The 26,612-nt window shown below is 46.0% G+C and overlaps 1 protein-coding gene across 2 annotated transcripts in view; it reads left to right on the plus strand.

Moving 5' to 3' along the window:
• Positions 1-26,612, plus strand: part of LOC137304203 (tolloid-like protein 2) — a 163,494-nt gene that overhangs the window by 22,124 nt on the left and 114,758 nt on the right. For both annotated transcript variants that reach the window (XM_067972761.1, XM_067972762.1), the window contains exon 2: positions 15,950-16,060. In XM_067972761.1, coding sequence (XP_067828862.1) covers positions 15,950-16,060 — 111 coding nt within the window. The remainder of the gene's footprint in view (positions 1-15,949; positions 16,061-26,612) is intronic.

The raw sequence follows: 26,612 nt of genomic DNA on the forward strand, positions 1-26,612 counted from the left end.
CGGACGCTCCCTCGGCTCGGCTCCTCTCGGCTCCGCTCGGCTCCTCAGATCTCTCTGTTCCTGTACCCCTTTTAGAGTTATGCCCTTTAGTTTATATTGCCTCTCCTCGTTCTTGCTACCAAAATGACTTGGAGGTGGTGGTGGTCCCTGCTGGTGGAGGTCGCAGATTCTGGAAGTGCTGCCGAAGAAGCCATGGCGAGTTGCTGCAGTGCATCCTTGGGCTAGTATAAGATGCCCTGCAACCAGATGGCCCTGATATCGAAGGGAGTGACTGAGGCGAACGAGTGGGATTATATATTACCGATTAATTTGGCCTGGAGCTGCATTAACCCTGTTCTGAGAAAACTCCTAGGTTTATTTTTACCCCTTTACACTGTGGCCCAAGAAAGCAGTTCTAGGTCGGGCAGTGTGAATTACTGTCGATTGACACTGAGAGGAAAACAAAATGCATTTTTATTGAAATGTCTTCAGTTTTTCTCTAAACTTGAACTCTCCTAATCGGAGGTTAATGGGCTGTTTCTGCTGCTTGTAGTTGGGGCTCTGGGTGCCAAGGGCTACTCTTTTTATCCCCCCCCCCCCCGAGATGCAGTGAATGAAGAGGAGCGAGCTGACCGCCCACTGCCCCTGGGACTGTGAAATGAAACCATTGGCCTCCTTTTTCTCTGAGGCTTCGCACAGGACCGCCCCTGAGTTCAGCGGGACAGGATGCAACACTGGTGGGCAGGGAGGGAAGGACCCTTGGAAAAAATGCTATCTGCTGCCCTTGATCAAAAACATCCTCTCGAACAAGACAACAATGACTTTTCCTAAGCGCTCGATGGAAACAACTTGTGGTTTGAGATTTTGGAATGCTTTGATGTTTTTTTCAGTTGTTGGGGTTGGAAGTGTCCCTCAGCTGGGACCAGCAACTCTCCCTCCCCATTGCTCCTTGTCAAAGTCCCATTGATGTCTGGGTGAGACTGTGTAGAATGCACCTTTAGAGCAGGTGTGAGCTGCTGGACCCTTACAGACCATTCAGCATTGGCCTTTTCCCACAGTTAGGCTTGTCTTTTCAGTTTCAGACTTGTGCTGTTCCTGTCCCTCTGCACCAGAGTATGCAGTCACCTGCTTAGTTAGGCTCGTCAACAATTAATGTAGCGTCTGCTTGAATTACGTAAAGTTGAAATAAGTTCACTTGGACTTTGGAGTAATAAAGCAATGTGTTGAACTGACGTCTTGTGAGTTGGTAGAATTCCTGGCACCCAGCACCCAATACAATGTTAAAAATCTCAGCACCTCGACCAGGACCTGGTTGAGATCAGCAGATCTCCCTCCCTCCTGTCTGCTTGGCAGCCATTTGAAAATCATGCTTGAACGTGTGTGTACTTTACACCTTGAAGAGGATGGTCCAACAATGGGCCATTAATCCAGAAACAAATATCCAGTGTCAGGGCACTTGTCAATTCTACAAAAGATGAAAGAGCAGCTGGAGAAACTTCCAATCCAATATTTAGTCAGGTTTATTTGTGAAACACTCACTTTCTCAAACAAAACATCACCGTGCCCTTCTTTTGAGTCATTCTTAAATCTATTGGTTTCTGGACATTCCTGAAAGCAACAGTAACTCCTCCTCTCCCCACCCACTAGAAGTAGAAACTGTTACAGACAAGAGCCAAAAGCATGTCCGGGCATCCAGTCACCTCCGAAAATTCGATAGCTGATGACAATCTGTCCTGAAACATCTCATGTTCTAATCGTAGTTTGTTTAACGAGAGATATCACAGTAGAGGTGCAGAGATTTTTAACATTGTATTGGGTGCTGGGTGCCAGGAATTCTACCAACTCACAAGACGTCAGTTCAACACATTGCTTTATTACTCCAAAGTCCAAGTGAACTTATTTCAACTTTACGTAATTCAAGCAGACGCTACATTAATTGTTGACGAGCCTAACCAAGCAGGTGACTGCATACTCCAGTGCACTGCTGGCCTCGTACCATGCTCTGGTCAGCTCGCACCTTGAATACAGCGTTCAGTTCTGGGCAGGAGGAGCATCGAAGGCCTGTGGTGCAGCGAAAGGCCACGAGGATGTTCCCCAGGGTCAGGGGGACTGAATTATAAGGAAAAGTTAGAAAAACGCAGACTCTTCAGCCTTGAAAGGAAGTGAATGAGATGGGACCTTATCTCGATGTGTAAAATGTTAAGTAAAATTTGGAGCACTAGTTCAGGTTAAACCACACTTGCAGGACAAGGGATGGGCACCATCTGGTAAACAGCAACTTGCAATTAATGTAAAAAAAAATTCCAATGGTCTTCACAGATGAGGAAAATAAATAGCGAGTCAGAAAGGGAGAAATGAGAAGAGATAGCAAAGATTGATCAAAGGGTGGTCTTTGAGGAGGTTTTACAGGAGGAGAGAGAGGTGGAGGGGCAAAAGTGCCTGGAAGTGGAATTCCGGAGAGTTGAACTGAGATGGCTGATGTCAGGCAACACTTCACCCACTGATTCATTCCGGGAATGGGCACTGGGACGGGGAGTGGAGGGAAATTCTCTGGGGTCATTCAAGAGGTGGTTAGATGCTGTAATGTGGAGGGGGGATTGTAGGTTTCCACGGAAGGATGGGCTTGATGGGATGAACTGCCACCTTCATGTGTACGTTGTGATCTGTGAATTTTACCATCCATCATGGCTGGATGAACGATAAGGTGGAATAAAGTGACAGCACTGAGGGAATGCACTTCAAAGCAATAACTGTCTTGGGGTCAAGATGATGTTGATGGACTGAGGGTTTAATCACCTGGTTTATCTCAGCCCTTGATGTGCTCTCCTTACCAAGTCTCACTCTCTTATGTTGTATCCATTTTTGTCGTTTGCTCCTATCCTCCCCTCTCTCCCTCCTGTTGGAGCACTGACCACCCTCTGCTACTTTGTCCAAGTGCTGCTCTTCATCTGTGAATTTGGACAATGAGTGTCAGCCGGTTATTGGACTGTAGAAGACATCACAACCAAGCCCAATCCTGGTCCTGACCTTCACACATGGGAATCCGGGTTGAATTTTCCCTCCTGGGTGCTAAAGCCCAATTGCAAACCTTTTCCTGTCAGCTGGGCTGAGATTCGTTAACTCTGCACAGACTGGGAGTTGAAATTGGGGCCTTCCGACTTGTGTGGTTTAATTTCACGATGCCGTTACCGGCTAAGGTGGGTAGATTGGTGATGGGTCTGTGCTATGTGTTGGTATCGATCTGCATGTTTCTGGGGAGTTGGACTGTGTGGAACTGACCTGTGTAGATGCTCCTGTTAATTGCAGCTGTATCTTAGACTCAGGACCCAACAGTAGATTTCTGACGGGATTGTCGTGGTGTTGTGGGTGACTGTAGCGAGAAGGTGCGGTCCTATTGGGCAGTCAGAGAACCTTTCTATGCCCACATTAGCGTTACACTGAGTGAAGGCACTGCCCATGTGGGGAAGGGCTCTTCTGAGCTGTGCCAGTCATTACTCCATTGGGAGGGGAGGTAATGTCATTTCCACTGGGCTAAGCATGGCGCTCTTGTCAGGCTCATTGGATGTATTAGCACCAATATTTACTTGAGCATAAGCCAACATCATCTTGTATGACATTCTTAATTCACCCTCTCATCATCAACAGGGGACTCGAGGGGCTTTGTAACCCGACTCACTATTCTGCAATGCAAAGATAACCCCTGGCTTCTCTTCACTACAAACCATCTTTTTAAACCCCTCGCTCTGCCTCCTCAACCCTCACCTCCAACAACAAGCGCGAGGAATTCATCGACTTCTTTGTCACTAAGATTGAGACCATCCGTTCAGCTGCCTCTGCCGCTCCCCTCTCTCCCTTAGCCCACCGAGCCAAACTTCCTCCTGCCCTAGCCCTGAACTCTCATCTTTCTCTCGCTTCTCTCCTATCTCCCCTCATGCCCTCTCTGAGCTCATCTTGACCATGAAACCCACCTCCTGCTCCCTTGACCCCATTCCCACTAAACTGCTGACCACCCAACCTCCCTTCCTGGCCCCACATTAGCTGATATGGTAAATGGTTCCCTCTCTCCCCTTTAAATCTGCCGTCATCACCCCCCGCTTCAAAAAAAAACCAACCCTTGACCCCTCTGCCCTTGCAAACTACCGCCCCATCTCCAATCTCCCTTTCCTCTCCAATGTCCTTGAACGTGTTGTTGCCGCCTCCCAAATCCATGCCCATTTTTCCAGTAACTCTGTTTGAATCCCTCTAATCAGATTTCCGCCCTTGCCACAGCATTGAAACTGCCCTGACCAAATTCACAAATAACGTTGTATGTGACTGTGGTGAGCTATCCCTCCTCATCCTGCTCGGCGGCCACCTGTCTGCAGTCTTTGACACAGTTGACCACACCATCCTCCTCCAACACCTCTTCTCCGTTGTCCAGCTGGGTCCGTTCCTGGCTCCATTTTTTATCTATCCAGTCATAGCCGGAGAAACACCTGCAATGGCTTCTCTTCCCACTCCCGCATCGTTACCTCTGGAGTCCCCCAAGGATCTATCCTTGGCTCCTTCCTATTTCTCATCTACATGCTGCCCCTCGGCAACATTGTCCAAAAATAGAGTGTCAGATTCCACATGTCCACTGACGACACCCAGCTCTACCTCACCACCACCTCCCTCGACCCCTCCACTGTCTCTGATTTGTCCCACTGCTTGTCCAACATCCAGTATTGGATGAGCAGAAATTTCCTCCAACTAAATATTGAGATGACTGAATCCATTGTCTTGGGTCTCCGCCACAAACTCCGTTCCCTAGCAACCAACTCCATCCCCCTTCTTGACCGCTGTCTGAGTAACAAAGTAAAATGTCCCAGGGTTGCTTCACAGCAGCGATTATCAAACAAAATTTGACACCGAGCCACATAAGGAGATAGGACAGGTGACCAAAAGAGAGAGGTTTTAAGGATCGTTTTAAAGGAGGAGAGGTTGCTGTTACTATATCATAGGAGCTTGTGTATTTAAATGTTGGCACTCAACAGAGGGATGGGTGTAGTTTCTATCCTCACAGTCATTGCCAAACTCATTAGCGACAGGCGGATTTGTTGAAGGAGAAAGCAGAGTCCTGATTTCTTTGGCACTTCCATTGACTAATTAAAGAACATGATGTGGAGATGCCGGTGATGGACTGGGGTGGACAAATATAAGGAATCTTACAACACCAGGTTATAGTCCAACAATTTTATTTTAAAATCACAAGCTTTCGGAGATTATCTCCTTTGTCAGGTGAGTGAGTGAATGAGAGGTTCTCAAATCGCATATCTTATATTAGGCTGGGACACCATCACACCAATCAAAGGTGTCGTTGGTGTTCAGACAGGTTAGCCACGGAAAACAGTAGGTCCCAGTATGCTGAATACACGTTGTGTCAAATTACACAGACAGAGAGAAAGAGACCCGAAAGGCAGAGAGAGAGAGAATATTAAAAACAGATAACTTTTTTTCCCCTTGCTGGTGGGGTTACGTGTAGCGTGACATGAACCCAAGATCCCGGTTGAGGCCGTCTTCATGGGTGCGGAACTTGGCTATCAATTTCTGCTCGATGATTTTGCGTTGTCGTGTGTCTCGAAGGCCGCCTTGGAGAACGCTTACCCGAAGATCGGTGGCTGAATGTCCTTGACTGCTAAAGTGTTCCCCGACTGGGAGGGAACCCTCCTGTCCTGTCTAATTAAAGAACAGCATGGGTCGAGACCCCTCAAACAGCTCATCGGCTGCTCCCCTTCCCCATTATGAGCCCTGGCCAGCGGTCAGTATGTCTGGGGTGAGAGGTGGACAAGACTTCAGAGAGCCATGTTTAAATTTAGCTGAGCAGAGGTATAAGAATTCCATCTCTGGCCTAATGAGGGACTCTTTCCAAAATGTATCTTGAATTTGGCACAACTTGTGCGGTGAGTCAGAGGCTGGGGTTGGTGAATTGACCACGGCACTTTGTTATTGTCTGTCTCAGGTTTCTTCTGACTTCAGCACGTTTGTCCTGATCATTGGGTGTGAACCTTTTTCAATCTCCAGTAATTCCTCCTTGTACTGGACGGCAGAGACATGTTCGACGAGCATGTTCGTTGAGCAAACTCTTTAGGCTTGTGATATTATCAGAAGCTCTCACTGGTTCTTCTCCCTGAATCTTCACCTAAGACTTTGATTGTCAATTCTAAAGACTTTTTATAGCTAGCATTGGAGAAAGTTAGAACATTAAATAAGCAATTGATGGTCTCCGTCTTGTATTTCTGAATTCTTAAAGTGACAGCTCACTGCGATATGTATTGTTTACTGCTCGTGTTTGGGGATTGAACTGTCTTTTTCCAGTTGAGCTGCCAATAGTATGAAGCTCACTTCAGCTTGTAAATTGTATCCTGTGAGACGAGGCCTTTGGATTGCCCATTTGTGTGCTACCATTTGCAGTCTAAAATCTGACGCTCGACATTCCATTTAGAGCAGTTCCCTATCCCCAAACACTCGCCAAATAATAACTGATTTAATGTTTTTGAAGAATCCACTACAGTTTAAAAAAATATATATAGTGGTTGTCAAAAATACTACTTTGGCTTTGAATCAGCATAAATATCTCCATTAACCATTCATCCATAGTGGACTCCAAACCAATACTTTAGGACCTCTCTCGATTTCAGAAATTGCCCCCTTGGATTGTAAAATTGCCAATGTCACTCTATTTTTTAAGAAGGGTAGGAGAGATAAACTAGGAAATTATAGGCCGATTAGTCTAATGTCTGTTGTGGGGAAATTACTAGAATCTGTTATTAGGGACAGAGTGACTGAGCATTTGGACAAATATGAGCTGATCAGAGAGAGTCAGTGTGGATTTGTAAAGGGTAAGAGATATCTAATGAACCTCGTTGAATTTTTCAGGATGTAACTAATGTGGTAGATAAGGGAGCGTTTATGGATGTTATTTATATGGACTCCCAGAAGGTATTCGACAAGGTTCCACATAAGAGACTGTTAACAAAGTGAGTGCGCATGGAATTGGAGGCAACCTATTGACGTGGGTTGGGAATTGGTTAGGAGGTAGGAGAGAGAGAGTAGGGATAATGGGTATATACTCCAATTGGCAGGATGTGATTAGTGGAGTCCCCCAGGGATCTGTACTGGGGCCTCTGCTTTTCACTATATTTATAAATGACTTGGATGAAGGAATAGAGAGCTGTGTATCTAAGTTTGCCGATGACACTAAGTTAGGTGACACAGTAAATAGTGCAGATCATAGTATAGTAGTTATAGTGTAGGAGGAGGCCATTCAGTCCATCATGCCTGTGCTGGCTCTTTGAAAGAGCTATCCGATTAGTCCCATTCCTCTGCTCTTTCCCCATAGCCCTGTAATTTTTTTCCCTTCAAGTATTTATCCAATTCCCTTTTGAAAGTTATTATTGGATCTGCTTCCACCACCCTTTCAGGCAGCGCATTCCAGATCATAACAAATCGCTGCGTAAAAAAATGTTTCCTCATGTCGCCTCTGGCTCTTTTGCCGATCACCTTAAATCTGTGTCCTCTGGTTACTGACCCTTCTGCCTCTGGAAACAGGGTAAATAAGGAGAAACTATCAAAACCATTCATGATTTCGAACACCTCTATCAAATCTCCTCTTAACCTTCTCTGCTCAAAGGAGAAACCCCAGCTTCTCCAGTCTCTCCACATAACTGAAGTCCCTCATCCCTGGCACCATTCTAGTAAATCTCTTCTGTACCCTCTCTAAGGTGTTGACATCCTTCCTAAAGTGTGATGCCCAGAATTGAACACAGAACTCCAGCTGAGGCCTAACCAGTGTTTATAAAGGTTCATCATAACTTCCTTGATTTTGCACTCTATGTCTCTATTAATAAAGCCCAGGATTTCAGATGCTTTTTTTAACAGCCTTCCCAACTTATCCTGCCCCTTTAAAGATTTGTGTGTATGCACCCCCAGGTTCCTGCACCCCCTTTAAAATACCATTTAGTTTATATTGCCTCTTCTCATTGCAGGAAGTTGCCAAATGACATTGAAAGATTAAGTGAGTGGGCAAAACTGTGGCAGATGTGAGGAAGTGTGAGGTCATCCACTTTGGACCTAAGATAGATCGATCAGAGTATTTTCTAAATGGCGAAAAGCGAGGAACTGTGGGGGAGGAGAGAGATTTAGGGGTCCAAGTACAGAAATCACTAAAAGCTAGTGGACAGGTACAAAAAATAATTAAAAAGGCTAATGGAATGTTGGCCTTTATCTCGAGGGGGCTGGAATATAAATGGGTGGAAGTGATGTTACAGCTGTACAGAGCTCTGGTTAGACCCCATTTAGAGTATTGCGTTCAGTTCTGGGCACCGCACCTCAGGAAGGATATATTGGCCTTGGAGGGGGTGCAGTGCAGATTCACCAGAATGATACCGGGGCTAAAAGGGTTAAATTATGAGGACAGGTTACATAGACTAGGCTTGTATTCTCTTGAGTAAAGAAGTTTAAGGGGTGATCTAATTGAGATGTTTATAGAATCATAGAATGGTTACAGCACCAAAGAAGGCCATTTGGCCCATCGAGCCCGTGCTGGTGCTTTGTAAGAGCAATCCAGTTAGTCCCATTCCCTCGCTCTTTCTCCGTAGCTGTGGCTGAACCAGTGTTTTATAAAGGTTCAGCATGACTCCCTTACTTTTGTACTCTGCCTCAATTTATAAAGTCCAGGATCCCGTATGCTTTTTTAACAGCTTTCTCAACCTGTCCTGTCACTTCCAAAGATTTGTGTACATATATCCCCAGATCCCTCTGTTCCTGCACCCCCTTTAGAATTGTATCATTTAGTTTATATTGCGCCTCCTCATTCTGCCTGCCAAAATGTATCACTTCGCACTTCTCTGCGTTAAATTTTATCTGCTATATGTCGGCCCATTCCACCAGCCTGTCTGTCGTCTTGAAGTCGATCGCTATCCTCCTCACTGTTCACTACACTTCCAAGTTTTGTGTCATCTGCAAATTTTGAAATTGTGCCCTGTACACCCAAGTCCAAGTCATTAATATATATCAAGAAAAGCAGTGGTCCCAGCACTGACCCCTGGGGAACACCACTGTATATCTCCCTCCAGTCCGAAAAACAACTGTTCACCCCTACTCTGTGTCCTGTCACTCAGCCAATTTTGTATCCATGCTGCCACTGTCCCTTTTATTCCATGGGCTTCAATTTTGCTGACAGTTCTGTTATGTGGCACTTTATCAAATGCTTTTTTGTAAGTCCATATACACAACATCAACCCTCTCTGTTACCTCACCAAAAAACTCAATCAAGTTAGTTAAACATGATTTGCCTTTAACAAATCCAAGTGACTATTAATTCTGTCCCGGATTATCATTTCTAAAATCTTCCCCACCACCGAGGTTAAACTGACTGGCCTTTAGTTGCTGGGTTTATCCTTACACCCTTTTTTGAACATTTGCAATTCTCCAGTCTTCTGGCACCACCCCCTGTATCTAAGGATGTTTGGAACATTATGGCCAGTACCTCCGCAATTTCCACCCTTACTTCCCTCAGCAACCTAGGATGCATCCCATCCGGACCAGGTGACTTTAAGTACAGCTAGCCTTTCTAGTACCTCCTCTTCATCAATTTTTAGCCCATCCAGTTTCTCAACTATATCTTCTTTTACTGAGACTTTGGCAGCATCTTCTTCCTTGGTAGAGACATTTGCAAAGTACTCATTTAGTGCCTCAGCCATGCCCTCTGCCTTCCTGCGTAGATCCCCTTTTTGGTCCCACCCCTCCTCTTACTACCCGTTTACTATTTATATGCCTATAGAAGACTTTTGGATTCCCTTTTATGTTAGTTGCAGGTCTATTCTCATACTCTCTCTTTGCCCCTCTAATTTCCTTTTTCACTTCTCCTCTGAACTTTCTATATTCAGCCTGGTTCTCACTTGGATGATTAAAGGATTTGATAGGGTAGATAGAGAGAAACTATTTCCTCTGGTGGGGGAGTCCAGAACAAGGGGGCATAACCTTAAAATTAGAGCTCGGCCGTTCAGGAGTGATGTCAGGAAGCACTTCTTCACACAAAGGGGAGTGGAAATCTGGAACTCTCTCCCCCCGCCCCCCCAATAAGTTGTTGAGACTGGGGGTCAATTGAACGTTTCAGATCTGAGAATGATAGATTTTTGTTAGGTTGAGGGTATTAAGGGTTATGGAACCAAGGTGGGAGATACCTGCACCCCAAATCGGCGCCTGCACCCCCAGATCTCTCTGCTCCTCCACTTCTGGTACATGTGACATCGTTATGGCGATGATGCCGCACTATTATTATGGTCTTTTCTTGCCCCTGAGCATGTTGCCAAACACTCTTTCAGTGGAGGTGATGTCCCTTTAATGTAAATATTTGTCCCTCTGGTTGCTATTTGCCTGCAGGGCTTGGTTTGATGGCCCCCTGTGTATTAATGTGAAGTGTAACAGGGTACGGTGTTGTCAGTGGACAAATCCTCTATTGTGCGCACACACCAGGCCGCTGCCAAAGACTTTATTAATGTGACCTGAATATTTATCTAGTGAATGACTGCACTCAGGAAACACTGTTCAATTCAATATTGTTTCAGTGGATTTTGAGTTTTCAGTTACTCGGAGTTAATTAACTTTTTGCTGGTGATATTCTTGCACTTTTATACGAACCTCGCCCAGACCTTGTTTGAATATTCACAGAGCTCTCTCACTTAGAAGCGATGTTTTGATGCTCTGTAGCTCACTGTATGGAACGTGGGCCTGTGTCCCAACACGATTTGGCCTCTGTGGCCTGTACCCCAACATGGGGGTGGGGGGTGGTTGATGGTTGAGGCCATTATGTTTTGTGCCTCCAACCAGTGTTAGAACATTCGAGGGAAAAGCAAGGTATCGCTCGGTATCTATCCAGTGTGCACTGGTGCCAAAATACCCTCTACCCTTGCCCTGTACTGAGTTAGCTCATCCCAGCCAGGATTCCCGTTCCTGATTGCTTTTCCGTGACTCCAGCTCGTGCCTGTGTGTTAGGGGAGGCCAAGTTTGGGCACAAATATCCAAATTAGGGGGAAGATAAAAAAAAACGCATGTCATGGGCTTTGTAACGTTATGTGACCCATTTGGTGTGCCTTGTGGAGGTTGCTGATTTCTGAGGGGTTGGTATGACAGGTGAGCCCTGAGTGAAGGTTGGGCTATTTTCTCATTGACGAATGGTGAATTACTGTAGTTGAACAGCCCCATGAGTTGTCACAGGATTCCTCTCTTCAATGGGCAGTGAGATTATGAACTGCAAGGAGTGAGTGTTCCTGCTGCTGTCAATAGCTTTTATGCTCATAAGAAGCTCACATTATGCAAGATGATAACCTGTCTCTTGCCTGCATCCTTGTGTGTCCACTCTTCATCTGTGAACCTTCACGGTGAGCATCAGCAGGTATTTGACTGTAGAGGGCATCACATCTAAGCCACCTGACATTCCAGGAGTGAGCAATGGCAGTGATCAGGGTCTCTGGCTGTTTTTCCTCTCTAGCTCAGGGCCGCCAAGGCTAATTGTACCCCCCCCCTGCTGCTACAGAGACCAAGACTGGCAGCATCTGCATTGTCTCACTGAGCGCTGCACCAGGACAGCTGGCTTTAAGGTCCTCGACACGGGCCCATGGGGTCCTTCCAGTGCCATCTTAGTCTCTGCACCGGGCCTCGTTCTGCAGGATGTCCCTAGTAATAGAATGGATGTTGGATACGGGATAAAATGGTCCTTCAGTTTTTGGAGTTTTGTCCCTTTCTTGCTGGAAGTGCTGGCTGTTCGAATACCCAGACACCAGGGGCCCTCCTGGACCTCACACAGGTCACTATTCCCCATGTGAGTGGAGCAGGCCATTGTCCTCATCTCCCCTCTGGCTTTTTTACCAATTACCTTAAATCTGTGTCCTCTGGTTACCGACCCTCCTGCCTGTGGAAAAAGTCTCTTACTCTATCAAACCTCTTCGTATCTCAGTACTGGAGCTCCCACCACTCCGCTGTTCTGAGAGTACCATTGCCCATTGCCCATTCCCCACACCAGCCATCCTCTGGCTCTCTGAGGGAGCTTCCCAGTTGATAGTTTTGTGCTCTGGGGCTGTGCCAGGAACAACTGGACTGATACTGTTTGATGTGAATCCAGGCCCCAGAGATGAAAGGCCAGTAACTAACCCACTGTACCAGCCAGTCCCTAAAGGAAAGATCTCTGAGCTGAGTGTCGAGTGTTTGATAGGATAATCTAGCTGTTCCATAATGGATTACACTGCACTTCCACCTGTATAAATACTTCTCATACTTGCAAGCAGCGAGCCAGGAATATCCGTCCCGATGAACTTGTTTGTTGCCTTGTGTCAGCGTTCCTCTAGTATTTAATTCTGTGACCTGTCAGTAGGGGCTCAGTAAATCTGCCTCTTCTCTTTACCAGCTCTGTTCTGTTATTGAGCCCTGCGGCACCTTGGTCAAATGGTCAGTCTTCACTGTGCGAGTCCGCACTGAGTGGTCGTGAGCTCGGAGGGCATCACCGCCTGACCCTGGCCTGAACCAATCTCCATACACACCCCTTTCAGCAGCAGTTACTGGGTAATTATCGGGAGTGGTAATTCTGACTGATTTGTAACCCACCAGAGCCCAGAGTGACTCAGTAATTGAGGGAGTGTATATATATCTTGGGTTTTTGCATTGTATTATTTTTTTTCCCCCCGTTTTATTATTTTTCCAGAGTAAAGGGGAGAGTCTGCAACCATTTAAACTCCTGTCTCAGGCTCCCCCTGAAAAGGCAGTGGGTAACTGCGGTGCCCAGGGCAATGCTGGGCCATACAGCCCGGGCCTCGCTACTGGTCTGCATTGCGAGAATTGGGATTGGGAAGCTGCAAAGTCCTCGGTGCTCCTAGGCTAGGGAAGGGAAACAAGATCCAGGGTTCCTGCTCCTGGTGGCTGGCCTGTGACCCTGACTGGAATGTGTGCTCGTGTTACTATTGGGGCAGGATGGGATCGAGCTAGGCTGTGATGCTTTTCATGGTCGAATAGCGTGCTAGTTTGCACATTATGAACTGATACTTGAGTAAGGTTCAAGAGGGCTGCCAGAGGCCATGTATCCAGAGTCAATGGATTCAGGAGAGGGGGAGAGAAAGTATAAGGGGGAGAAAGTTCTTTGAGTGGGTGTTTGAGACCCTCCCCTCAGTGACGCCCTCTGGAGCAGCACTGTCCCTTAAAGTGGAGGAGGGTCTGTATTGTCTTAGTTTGGACGGGGGTGGGTTGATGTTAGTGACCTGCAGCCGGGAAAAGCTTTGTTCAGCTCAGCCGGTGGACGTGTACCTCTTTTTTTGGGGGGGGGAATTTATTCCCAAATGGTTGACCGTCAGCGAGACTGAGCTAAAATATAATGGAGGAGCGGAGTGAGTAATCATGTGACAATGGTTACCAGGAGCAAGTGATTCTCTGGGATTCTCTCTGTTCCCCTCCCCCAGGTCCCGGTCGCTGTATCACCTGAGACTGACGCTTATCTCTCTGCCCTGTGCTGAGCATAGAAACATAGAAAATAGGATCAAGAGTAGGCCATTCGGCCCTTCGGGCCTGCTCCACCATTCAAAATTATCATGGCTGATCGTCTAACTCAGTACCCTATTCCCGCTTTTTCCCCAGACCCCTTGATCCCTTTAGCATTAAGAAATATATCTATCTCCTTCTTGAATACATCTAATGACTTGGCCTCCACTGCCTTCTGTGGTAGAGAATTCCACAGGTTCACCACCCTCTGAGTGAAGAAATTTCTCCTCATCTCGGTTCTAAATGGCATACCCCGTATCCTGAGACTGTGACCCCTGGTTCTGGACCCCCCAGCCATCGGGAACATCCTCCCTGCAACTAGTCTGTCTAGTCCTGTTAGAATTTTATATGTTTCAATGAGATCCCCTCTCATTCTTCTAAACTCTAGTGAATATAGGCCTAGATGACCCAATCTCTCCTCATACGTCAGTCCTGCCATCCCAGGAATCAGTCTGGTAAACCTTCGTTGCGCTCCCTCCATGGCAAGGACATCCTTCCTCAGATAAGGAGACCAAAACTGCATACAATACTCCAGATGTGGTCTCACCAAGGCCCTGTATAACTGCAGTAAGACATCCCTGCTCCTATACTCAAATGATCTTGCAATGAAGGCCAAAAAGCAGTTCCCCGATCTGAAGCACTAGCAATTCATTGAGTTTGTTTCACTGGCTTTCTGTTAGAATAAGTGTAAAACACAGCAAGCTCGCAGAGAAGGGGGGGCGGGTCATGGTACAGCCAATGATGTACTTTTTGAAATGTAGTCACTGTTGTAATGTAGGAATCGCAGCAGCCAATTTGCGCACAGCAAGATCCCACAAACAGCAATGTGATAATGAGCAGATAATCTGTTTTTAGTGATGTTGGTTGAGGGATAAATATTGGCCAGGACACCGGGGAGAACTCCCCTGCTCTTCGAATAGTGCCATCCACCTGAGAGGGTGGCCTCAGTTAAACGTCTCATCTGAAAGACGACAATGCCGCACTCCCTCAACACCGCACTGGAGCGTCAGCCTGGATTTTCTGCTCAAGTCTCTAGAGTGGGACTTGAACCCATGACCTTCTGACTCAGGCTGACGCCTAAATTGTAATTGTTCCTTTCTGTGGCCCCGAATCTGTGCTGGATCCCGATGTTGTGGGCTATCACCATCTGTGCTTTTAGACAGTTGTATTTTTGAAAGGGCCGTCTGCAGAAATCTGAAATGTAATCCAAACATCAAAAGTCTGCTTTTTAAAATCAAAATCTGTTTTTCTATTTCTTTTCTATCTTGCGCAAACTTCAGTTATTAAAGTTTTCGATTAATTTTTGTCAGCAGCAGAGAGCCAAGCTCCCACCACGATCCCTCCTCCACTTTGCCCCTGTTTTGTTTTGGATTTGGCCGAGGTTGTCACCGTTTGCCATGTTTACTCTCTTTGCTTTTGATACTTTCTGACGTAGATTCCTCCAGTGTTGTGGTCACTGTCAGTTAATCATCACTTAACACTCTGACTTTCTATAAAATCCAACTTCATCCAAGACTTGAACATCGTCCCAATACCTGGGAAAGCTTCTCTCAAACTTCTCCCGCCTCCTAGCCTCTGACCCCTCTCACATTTTAGCCTCTGACCTCTAACCTCTGACACCTCTCCATCACAACCTGTTTCCTCTCTCACTTTTATTAAATCTGCTGCGGTCAGTTCTCCACTGAACTTTCTCTTCATTCCTCCTAAGCTGCAAATTCTTTGCCATCTTCCTTCTTTCCATCCACTCTAAGTCAAAACCACAGAACTCCTCACCATTCTCAGTCTTGTCTTCCTCCTTCAAACCTCAGGCTTTTAAAACCGAAGTTTGGTCTCACCTCCTTGCTTATCTCCCCTTCTTCGACTCCTGGTGCTGACTGGTGCCATGGACCTGTGGTTCTGTTGGACAGCATTAACCTGGCCAGTTTCTGTTGTCTGATCTCTCTTGAATTTACCGTAATTTGTGCCATCTAAAATCCTGCTTAGAAGCAGTCAAAACTTACCCTGTAAAAGCAATTAAATTTAAATGAGAGTTAAAACTAGGAGGGCAGTGTATTGAGTTCCTCAGGTGTCTCTTTACCTCCAGAGGATGAGCAGAGCTCCTGCTCCTGACCTGACACTGCTGTAAAGCACATTCGTGGGCGTCAGGTGAGAACGGCATTTAGCTCAGCTGTGATTCCCCTTATAGTTGTTAACCACGAGGCTATTCAATCAGGAATGTCCACTTGGTTGAAATATTGGGGCTGGCGTCTGTGGAAGTGTACCCGAGTACAAATGAGAGACTTCAACAAAAGCCCACAGGGAATTGGAACAAAAGAACTCCCATCGATTCACAAACCCCATGTCCTCTCCTCGTTATTTTTGAGATATAGAGTTATGTCCTCAAACCCCAGCTCCACTCATGTTTACTTTTGCTGTATTTTAACAGTGGCTTTCTGGGGAGATATCGCATTGGATGAAGAGGATCTGAAATATTTTAATATCGACGGAACCACAGATTTAACAAAACCGGAAATTGAAAGAACAGGGCACACGTCTGGTAGGTATTTCTAAACCAAAGGGGCTGTGGTGAGGGCAAAGAAAGAGCAAAGGCCACAAAAAAAGAGAGATTAAGGTGCAGAATAATGATATTCCATTAATAAAGGAAAGTACTGGTAGTTTTAGGATGTCATGGATAAATGAAGAGGTTAGAAACCAATTAAAATTGAAGAAGAGGGTGTACGAGGATTATAATAATGAAGAAGTAACTAAAGGAGAATAAGAGAAAAAAATTCAAAATATCAAATGGAACAGTAAAATATTTTACAAATATATCAGTAAGAGAATTATTAAAGGTGAGGTGGGACCCTGGAGAGGGGAGGGTCGTCAATTTGTAGATGATGTAAATAGCGGAGATATTTAATAAATACCTCACATCGGACTTTACTAAAGAGAAGGGCATCGGAGAGGAGGTAAATCCTGAAGTGGTTGAGAGTGAGGTGAGCAATATTATGACGGATAAAAGGAAAGTTTTAGATACTTTAGTTGGGCTAAAGGACGAGAGAGAGAGAGAGAGAGAGAGAGAGCCAGAGCCCAACGGGATACATCCTAGGATCCCGAGAGACTAGATATTCTATTTCAGGCTGTACTGAGTGTGGGTGTGAGCCAGGGGACTGGAGAGTGGCCAATGTAGGACCCACTTATAAATAGGGAAATCGAGCTAATCTGGGGAATTACAGGTCGGAGAGCTCAACATCTGGGGTAAGGGAAAAATTTAGAATTTCTAATGAAGGATGAAATTACCATGTATAAAGAGAAAATAGTTTAAAATAACCGGCTCGGAATTCAAAAGGACCGATTGTGCTCGATAATCTGATAGAATTCTTTGAGCAGATAACAGACATGGTAGATGGGGAAATGCAGTGGATGGAGTGTACATGGACTCTAGGAAAGCCTTTAACAAGGTTCCACATGGGAGATTATTAGAGAAGATTAAGGGGTATGGAATTAATGAGAGGATAGCAAACTGGATGAAAAATTAGTTAGAAGGGAGAAAACAGAGTAGGAGTTAGGGGCAGTTTCTCCGAGTGGTTGGAAGTGGGTAGTGGTGTCCCACAGTCTGGGACCACTTCCGTTCACTGTGTACATCGATGATTTGGATATAGATCTAGAGGGAGTGGAGTCAAAATCAGACCAAAATAGGAGGTGTAGTTAATTCTTTAGAGGTCCAAAGGAAGCTGCAAAGGGATATTAATAATAAGATGGGGGAATGGGCTAAAATGTGGCAGATGGAATTCAATATCAATAAGTGGGAGGTGATGCATTTTGTTAAAAAGTAAGAGGAGTAATGATACTGAGAATGAAGTAGGTTTGGTGCTGGGGAAGAGCAGAGGGAATTGTGGGCACAGGTTCACGACATTAATGGCAGCTCCTCAAGTTGATAACTGTAATAAAATCTAATAGAATTCTAGGTTTAATCACAAAAGGTATAGAATATAAAAGCCAAGAGCTAATGATGGTTTTATATAAAACCTTCAGTTAGGGTATTGTGTTGCAGTATTGAGTTCCACACTAAAGAAATAACTTGCATTTATATAGCGCCTTTCATGAACTGAGGGCGTCCCAAAGCGCTTTACAGCCAAGGAAGTGCTTTTGAAGTGTTTCACTGTTGTAATGTAAGAAAACGTGACAACCAATTTGTGCACAGCAAAGTTCCACAAACAGCAATGAGATAAAGACCAGGTAATCTGTTTTAAGTATGATTATTGAGGGACAATTATTGGCCAGGACACCGAGGAGAAACTTCCTTGCTGTTCTTCGAATGGTGTCACGGAATCTTTTAGGCCCACCTGAGAAGGGCAGTCAGGGCCTCGGTTTAGCGCTGATACCTATAGGAAGGATATCGAGGCTTTAGAGAGGGTACAGCCCAGATTCACCAGGATGCTGCCTGGAATGAGGAAATTGAAATACAAAGAAAGACTTGGAAAAATTGGGGTTTTTTTTCATTGGAACGGATCAGATTATGGGCCAATGTGATAGAATTGTTTAACATTATGAAAGGATGGATAGAAATAGACTGTTTTCAGTAATTGAGGGCTCACAATATAAGCTTAAAGGTGAGAGATTTAGGACAGAGAGCAGGAGAAACTTCTTCACACACAGTTGTGGAATTCACTTCCTGGGTTAGTGGCTGAAGGAGAAACTATGTCAACATTCAATATTAGATTGGATGGGGGGGGGTGAAGGAAATGGAGATAAAGGGATATAGGGGTAGGGTGGGTAATTGAGATTAGAACCATTAACTCACATGGAGAGTAAATACTGGCACTGACTGTTTCCGATGTAACTTCTATGTAAGGCAGTTTGAAAACTTTTACCCCGTACAAACCAAAAGGTCCGAGTTTTCATCTGGTTGGTGCTACATTTAGCCCAAGTGCCCTGGGAGGTGGGGGAGGGAAATTAGCTCCTGATTGCTATCCAGTCAACCCTGTGGATGAGAAACATTGAGCAGGAGCAGGATCAGGCTCGGCTGTGAGACTCTCCATGGTCCAATATTGCCGCTCACTAGCAGGGTTCATGAAGAATTCCCATGTTTGAGGGTTGTGAGGACCCTGCTTCTTGGAAAAGAATTAAGAATCCAAACAACAAAAAGGAAAGTCGATAAGTTAGTTGGGAGTCTTTTTTCTGACTTTTGCATTCTAAGCCCCTGCACAGTTCTGTCAGCTTACTCGAGGCCTTTTGTATTGGGAGCTCCAGTCCTTGGTCGTACGATAGATGAGAGCTTTGCCAAAATTACAGATGCTGATGTTGCTTGTACTGGAACCCTGCAATAGGAATGAGGCAGTTTAATAACCCCAGAGGCAACAAGACCCACCTCTGGAGGGGGTTACACCCCCTGCCCCCTGCCCCCTACATATATAGACAGGTGCTGCTGAGGGGTCCAGTGGTTGTGCGAGGATTTTGTGCTTTAAAGATTTTAGTAAAGAAAGAACTTGCGTTTATATTGTGTCTTTCACAACCTCAGGACGTCCCAAAGTGCTTTACAGCAAGTTAATTACTTTTGAAGTGTAGTCACTGTTGTAATGTAGGAAACGCAGCAGCCAATTTGCGCACAGCAAGGTCCCACAAACAGCAATGAGATAAATGACCAGATAATCTGTTTTTAGTGATATTGATTTGAGCGATAAATATTGGCCAGGTCACCAGGGAGAACTCCCTTGCTCTTCTTCCCATTGTGCTATGGGATCTTTTACGTCCATCTGAGAGAGCAGATGGGGCCTCGGTTTAACGTCTCATCCAAAAGAGGGCACCTCTGACAGAGCAGAACTCCCCCAGTACTGCACTGGAGTATCAGCCTGGATTCTCTGCTCAAGTCCCCCTTTCAGCAGTGAAAGGTTGTTGCCATTAGCAGGCCTCGTTCCCTGTGCTCCTTTTCAACAACGCCCACACCACCAACATAGAAAAACGTCCCAAGGCACTTCAGATAGGTGTAATCAAAAAAAGACAGGCGTACCCATGGGCTGGCAGTTATCTTGCAGACATCGGGATTTTAACCTAGTCTGGGATTTTAACCTAGTCTGGGTAGTACACAGCCCATCCCTTTCTGAAATGGTCAGCAGTTTACAGACTAAAATGGTTAATATATTAACAAATGATCATCAAAGTACAGCCATTGCAAATTCTAAAAGTACAATATACACATAACAAACACGAAGAGAATTCTGTATTGGGTTAATTCCCCCAAAGTACTGATTTGGATTTAGTTTGAGTCTCTGTAAATTGTCATTCAGGCACTAACGTTTTGTCGAACTTTAATTCACGACCTCTCTGATTTTCAGAAGAACTTTCTCCGCTATCAAAGCTCCTGTTTTTAATTCTATAGGTGTCAGAATCAACACTAAGTAATCAAATGTGCTTTCCCAGATCAAATATACAATATCTTAAACAGCTTTCTAATTAAGAAAGGGCATTGCTCCATCTAATCAAATGATGCTTTGTATATTAAACATAATTAAATGCAGGGGGCCGACATCACAAGATACAAGCCTTGGTTTGGAGGATGTTGGTGTGAGAACACATCTCATGTCTGTGTCAAATGCACAGGTTTTACGATGGGGCGTCCGGTTCTTTTAGATCAAAGGAAACATCAAATGATTAAATCAGTGAACCAACCGAAAGTGTTAAATAAAAGAAAGACTAGCATTTATATTGGGCCTTTCACGACCTCAGGACGTCCCAAAGGCGCTTTACAGCCATTGAAGTACTTTTGAAGTGTAGTCACTGTTGTAATGTAGGGAATGCAGCAGCTAATTTGTGCACAGCAAGATCCCACAAACAGCAATGAGATAAATGACCAGATAATCTGTTTAAGTGATGTTGGTTGACTGACAAATATTGGCCTGGACACCAGGGAGCACTCGCCTGCTCTTCTCTGAATAGTGCCGTGCGATCTTTTAGGTCCACCTGCGAAGGCAGACGGGGCCTCGGTTTAATGTCTCATTAGAAAGACAGCACCTCAGTCAGTGCAGCACTCCCTCAGTAGTGCACTGTGAGTGTCAGCATAGATTTTTATGCTCAGGTCAAGGAGATGAACACTGTAACATTGCTGGCTGTAGCACACTTCCGCCTGACATCGGAGCAGGTCTGAGGCCAGAAAAATAGTGTTGAATATGGGTTTGTAGCAAAATCAGCCCCACACGGGGATTCCGGTGTCAAATTCACACAACAGTGTAAATTCAGCAGAACAGTTTCTTTATAGAACTGTCTCTACTGGAAGCCATTGTGTAACATAATTAGTGTGAAGGCTAGCTCTCTGTCCCTACCTCGACAACAGACTGTTTTTATACAAGGGGGGGTTTGACTAGTCTTGACTGCCTGACACACTTCAGTTCACTATGTTTTGTGACTGATGCAGCCAGCGGAGGAAGCATATTGTTGAGAGAGATTGTGTATGAAGCAGCACTCACTATATACCTGAGTTGTTTCAGCTAGGGTGTATGGCTGTGCACTTTATTCAGCATTAGGTGTAAAATGATTTAGGGGAGGTGAGTGTAGGTGAATTCCCTTATCTTGGGGTATGGAGATTCAGGAGTATTGAAAAGGATTGAGAAAAGGAATTAAAAAGAATTTATGTCGTGCTTTTCACATCCTCAGGATGTCTGAAAATGCTTCACAGCCGATGAATGGCTTTTGAAGTGTAGTTGCTGTTATTTTGTAAGTGTACACACAGCGAGGATCCACAATCCGTCAATGAGCATCCTGTCCGGTTCAGAGGAGCCTCTCATGGACTAGGAATTGAGCCTTGGACTGTAGGCCTTTATTCAGAGTTGGCAGTTGATGAGTATGTTTGTTATTTTTTCCTAATGCATGTTTATAAAGTGAATTATAAATTGTAAGATTGTGATGATCAGCTCCCTCAAGCACCCAGCGATTACCTGCCTCACTGCTTATTTACCTGCAAGTAATCAGCTTTCCGTGTCTCCAGCCTTTGTAATCTTTAGTGTGGGTTAGTTATTAGAACTTGGGGTGCAAGTGTTTGGAATGATAATTATCAGTGCAGAAAGGAGGAAAAGTTCACTTAGTGACATTCCAAAGGGCCTCGATGAGTGGCGTTACTAAATTAAAGAGAGAACTTTTTGACGACAACAATTCCGTGTAAGTTGGTCTCAAAATCACTGCACAGTTCCTACCGCCAGTACTTGCCATTCGGTCCAGTGTGTCCGCTCTGGCCTTAGGTGAGCTGCTCTCTCATCACTGGCCTAAATAGATCTTCCCTTCCGCTGATGCTGGAAAAGGTCCCACTTGTGGGGAGGGATCCAAAGCTACCGTCCATAAATATAAGATAGTCACTGATAAACCCAATAGGGAATTCAGGAGAAACTTCTTTACTCAGTGATTAGAATGTGGAACTCACTACCACAAGGAGTAGTTGAGGTGAGTAATATAGATGCATTTAAGGGGAAGGTAGACAAACACATGAGGGAGAAAGGAATAGAAGGATATGCCACTAGGGTTAGATAAAGTAGGGTGGGAGGAGGCTCGTTTGGAACATAAATGCCAGCACAGACCTTTTGGGCCGAACGGCCTGTTTCTATGCTGTAAATTCTATGCAATGCATTGGCAAGAACCTATTCCTGATGGTGTATGGTTTGAACATTCAGTACAGAAGCAGACCATTCAGCTCATGCTGGCTGTGTCTGTGATTGCTAGCTCCCTCACCAAAGCTGCCCACTGTAATCCCATTTCCCTGCTGTGTCCCCGTACCCTTCAACATTGATTTCCCTGAACTGTTTTACGTCTTGACTGATTCAACATGGTTGAGCCTAGACTTGGCGTAATTCAACCATGGGGGTATCACCGTTCAGTCCGAGTCTGATGTCACTGGATAGCGCGATGGGTAGGAGTCCTGGCTGATTATTCTGCCCCTAACCTAGGCCGATTGTAGCACGCCAACTGAGATCAGCCATTACAGCTCTGAGCAAAACTAAGTCCTCTTCCCCACCCCCCCCCCCCCCCCGCCCACCGTCTCTAGGCACTTTCACCTCCCCGGTGCTGCCGACCCTTCAGCCACGCGTCTCGTGGTTGAGACGGTAAGTAAACGAAGACTTGCCGGTCCCCACGTGACCGGCAGATGAGATCTACCTGACAGCCTTGCTCGTTGGCCTTGTAAATGCGCCAAGCCGCTACACGGGCCCCCCGCGCTCCGCTATGCAGGACAGCGACAGTCTCGGATAGTGCAAACACAGGACAGCGACAGTCTCGGATAGTGCAAACACAGGACAGCGACAGTCTCGGATAGTGCAAACACAGGACAGCGACAGTCTCGGATAGTGCAAACACAGGACAGCGACAGTCTCGGATAGTGCAAACACAGGACAGCGACAGTCTCGGATAGTGCAAACACAGGACAGCGACAGTCTCGGATAGTGCAAACACAGGACAGCGACAGTCTCGGATAGTGCAAACACAGGACAGCGACAGTCTCGGATAGTGCAAACACAGGACAGCGACAGTCTCGGATAGTGCAAACACAGGACAGCGACAGTCTCGGATAGTGCAAACACAGGACAGCGACAGTCTCGGATAGTGCAAACACAGGACAGCGACAGTCTCGGATAGTGCAAACACAGGACAGCGACAGTCTCGGATAGTGCAAACACAGGACAGCGACAGTCTCGGATAGTGCAAACACAGGACAGCGACAGTCTCGGATAGTGCAAACACAGGACAGCGACAGTCTCGGATAGTGCAAACACAGGACAGCGACAGTCTCGGATAGTGCAAACACAGGACAGCGACAGTCTCGGATAGTGCAAACACAGGACAGCGACAGTCTCGGATAGTGCAAACACAGGACAGCGAAGGAACCGGGTAGAACACGGGGCAATATTAGCAACGTTCCCACCACTTAAACCGCCCACGTTTAAATTGGACAAGTAGTGCAAAACTTTTGCCGATACCATTATTCCAAAGTCACTGCTCACGGTGTATTAACCTCGCTGGCTATTTTGGGCACACACACGTGTTCAGTGAGAAGTTCATTAAGGTGCAATCACTGATTATATTTAATCACCTCGAAGACTATTTCAAATATATCACACCACAACATCAGCATCGAATTTATCTGATTCATACATTTAGTTTCAATAAATTGGCTCTAACATTTCAACATTCATTAAAAAATATTTGTTCCTAATCCACTACAACTTTAAAAAGTATACAGGATTCCAGTGAAAGGACTGACTGCATTTATCCAAATGCAGTTTGTCTTGTTGCGATGCTGTCCATTTCTCTACATCTTTGATTTAGAGCATAAATAATCTGGAATGATTAATCATTGACAAGAGGGGAATCTCAGATTGTGAGGCAGATTTGAGTACTTTTTTTTATTGGTTCATGGGATGTGGGCGTCACTGGCGAGGCCGGCATTTATTGCCCATCCCTAATTGCCCCTTGAGAAGGTGGTGGTGAGCCGCCTTCTTGAACCGCTGCAGTCCGTGTGGTGACGGTTCTCCCACAATGCTGTTAGGAAGGGAGTTCCAGGATTTTGACCCAGCGACGATGAAGGAACGGCGATATATTTCCAAGTTGGGATGGTGTGTGACTTGGAGGGGAACGTGCAGGTAGTGTTATTCCCATGTGCCTGCTAGGTGGCAGAGATCGCGGGTTTGGGAGGTGCTGTCGAAGAAGCCTTGGTGAGTTGCTGCAGTGCATCCTGTGGATGGTACACACTGCAGCCACTGTGTGCCAGTGGTGAAGGGAGTGAATGTTTAGGGTGGTGGATGGGGTGCCAATCAAGCGGGATGCTTTGTCCTGGAAGGTGTCGAGCTTCTTGAGTGTTGTTGGAGCTGCACTCATCCAGGCAAGTGGAGAGTGTTCCATCACACTCCTGACTTGTGCCTTGGAGATGGTGGAAAGGCTTTGGGGAGTCAGGAGGTGAGTCACTCGCCGCAGAATACCCAGCCTCTGACCTGCTCTTGTAGCCACAGTATTTATATGGCTGGTCCAGTTAAGTTTCTGGTCAATGGTGACCCCCAGGATGTTGATGGGGGATTTGGCGAAGGTAATGCCGTTGAATGTCAAGGGGAGGTGGTTAGACTCTCTCTTGTTGGAGATGGTCATTGCCTGGCACTTGTCTGGCGCAAATGTTGCTTGCCACTTATGAGCCCAAGCCTGGATGTTGTCCAGGTCTTGCTGCATGCGGGCTCGCACTGCTTCATTATTTGAGGGGTTGCAAATGGAACTGAACACTGTGCAATCATCAGTGAACATCCCCATTTCTGACTTTGATGGAGGGAAGGTCATTGATGAAGCAGCTGAAGATGGTTGGGCCTAGGACACTGCCCTGAGGAATTCTTGCAGCAATGTCCTGGGGCTGAGATGATTGGCCTCCAACAACCACTACCATCTTCCTTTGTGCTAGGTATGACTCCAGCCACTGGAGAGTTTTCCCCCTGATTCCCATTGACTTCAATTTTACTAGGGCTCCTTGGTGCCACACTCGGTCAAATGCTGCCTTGATGTCAAGGGCAGTCACTCTCACCTCACCCCTGGAATTCAGCTCTTTTGTCCATGTGTGGACCAAGGCTGTAATGAGGTCTGGAGCCGAGTGGTCCTGGCGGAACCCAAACTGAGCATCGGTGAGCAGGTTATTGGTGAGTAAGTGCTGCTTGATAGCACTGTCGACGACACCTTCCATCACTTTGCTGATGATGGAGAGTAGACTGATGGGGCGGTAATTGGCCGGATTGGATTTGTCCTGCTTTTTGTGGACAGGACATACCTGGGCAATTTTCCACATTGTCGGGTTGTAGCTGTACTGGAACAGCTTGGCTAGAGGCACAGTTCGTTCTGGAGCACGAGTCTTCAGCACTACATCCGGGACGTTGTCGGGACCCATGGCCTTTGCTGTATCCAGTGCACTCTTTCTTGATATCATTTCTTGATATCACGTGGAGTGAATCGAATTGGCTGAAGACTGGCTTCTGTGATGGGGATATCGGGTGGAGGCCGAGATGGATCATCCACTCGGCACTTCTGGCTGAAGATGGTTGCAAACGCTTCAGCCTTGTCTTTTGCACTCACGTGCTGGACTCCGCCATCATTGAGGATGGGGATGTTTACAGAGCCTCCTCCTCCCGTTAGTTATTTAATTATCCACCACCATTCACGACTGGATGTGGCAGGACTGCAGAGCTTTGATCTGATCCGTTGGTTGTGGAATTGCTTAGCTCTGTCTATAGCATGTTGCTTCCGCTGTTTAGCATGCATGTCGTCCTGAGTTGTAGCTTCACCAGGTTGGCACCTAATTTTTAGGTGCGTCTGGTGCTGCTCCTGGCATGCTCTTCTACACTCCTCATTGAACCAGGTTTGATTCCCTGGCCTGTTGCTAATGGTAGAGTGAGGAATATGCCGGGCCATGAGGTTACAGATTGTGCTGGAATACAATTCTGCTGCTGCTGATGCCCACAGCACCTCATGGATGCCCAGTTTTGAGCTGAGTATGGCTATGTCAGGCTGTTGCTTGAGCAGTCTGTGGGACAGCTCTCCCAATTTTGGTACAAGTCCCCAGATGTTAGTGAGGAGGACTTTGCAGGGTCGACTGGGCTTGGTGTTTTGCCGTTGTCGTGTCCGGTGCCTAGTGGTCCGATGCCGGGTGGTCCGTCCGGTTTTATTCTTATTGTGACTTTTCGTAGCGAGATTTTACAACTGAGTGGTTTGCTAGGCCTTTCAGAGGGCAATTAAGAATCAACCACATTGCTGTGGGCCTGGAGTCACATATTGGCCAGACCGGGTAAGGACGGCAGGTTTCCTTCCCAAAAGGGCATTAATGAACCAGATGGGTTTTTACGACATTCCGGTAGTTTCGTGGCCACTATTACTGATAGTAGTATTTTAATAATTGAATTTAAATTCCCCAGCTGCCGTGGCGGGATTTGAACTCATGACTCTGGATTATTTGTCCAGGCCTTCTGGATCACTAGTCCAGTAACATAACCACTATGCTACCGTACCGTATCATACCGTACTCATGCTGCTTAACACAAGCTGCAGGGCTGTGATCACAAAACTCGAGGTTCATATAAACTGCCCAAGATGTATAGCAGGCAAGT

Source organism: Heptranchias perlo, chromosome 36, assembly GCF_035084215.1.
Source record: "Heptranchias perlo isolate sHepPer1 chromosome 36, sHepPer1.hap1, whole genome shotgun sequence".
In the NCBI taxonomy this organism is placed as follows: domain Eukaryota; kingdom Metazoa; phylum Chordata; class Chondrichthyes; order Hexanchiformes; family Hexanchidae; genus Heptranchias; species Heptranchias perlo.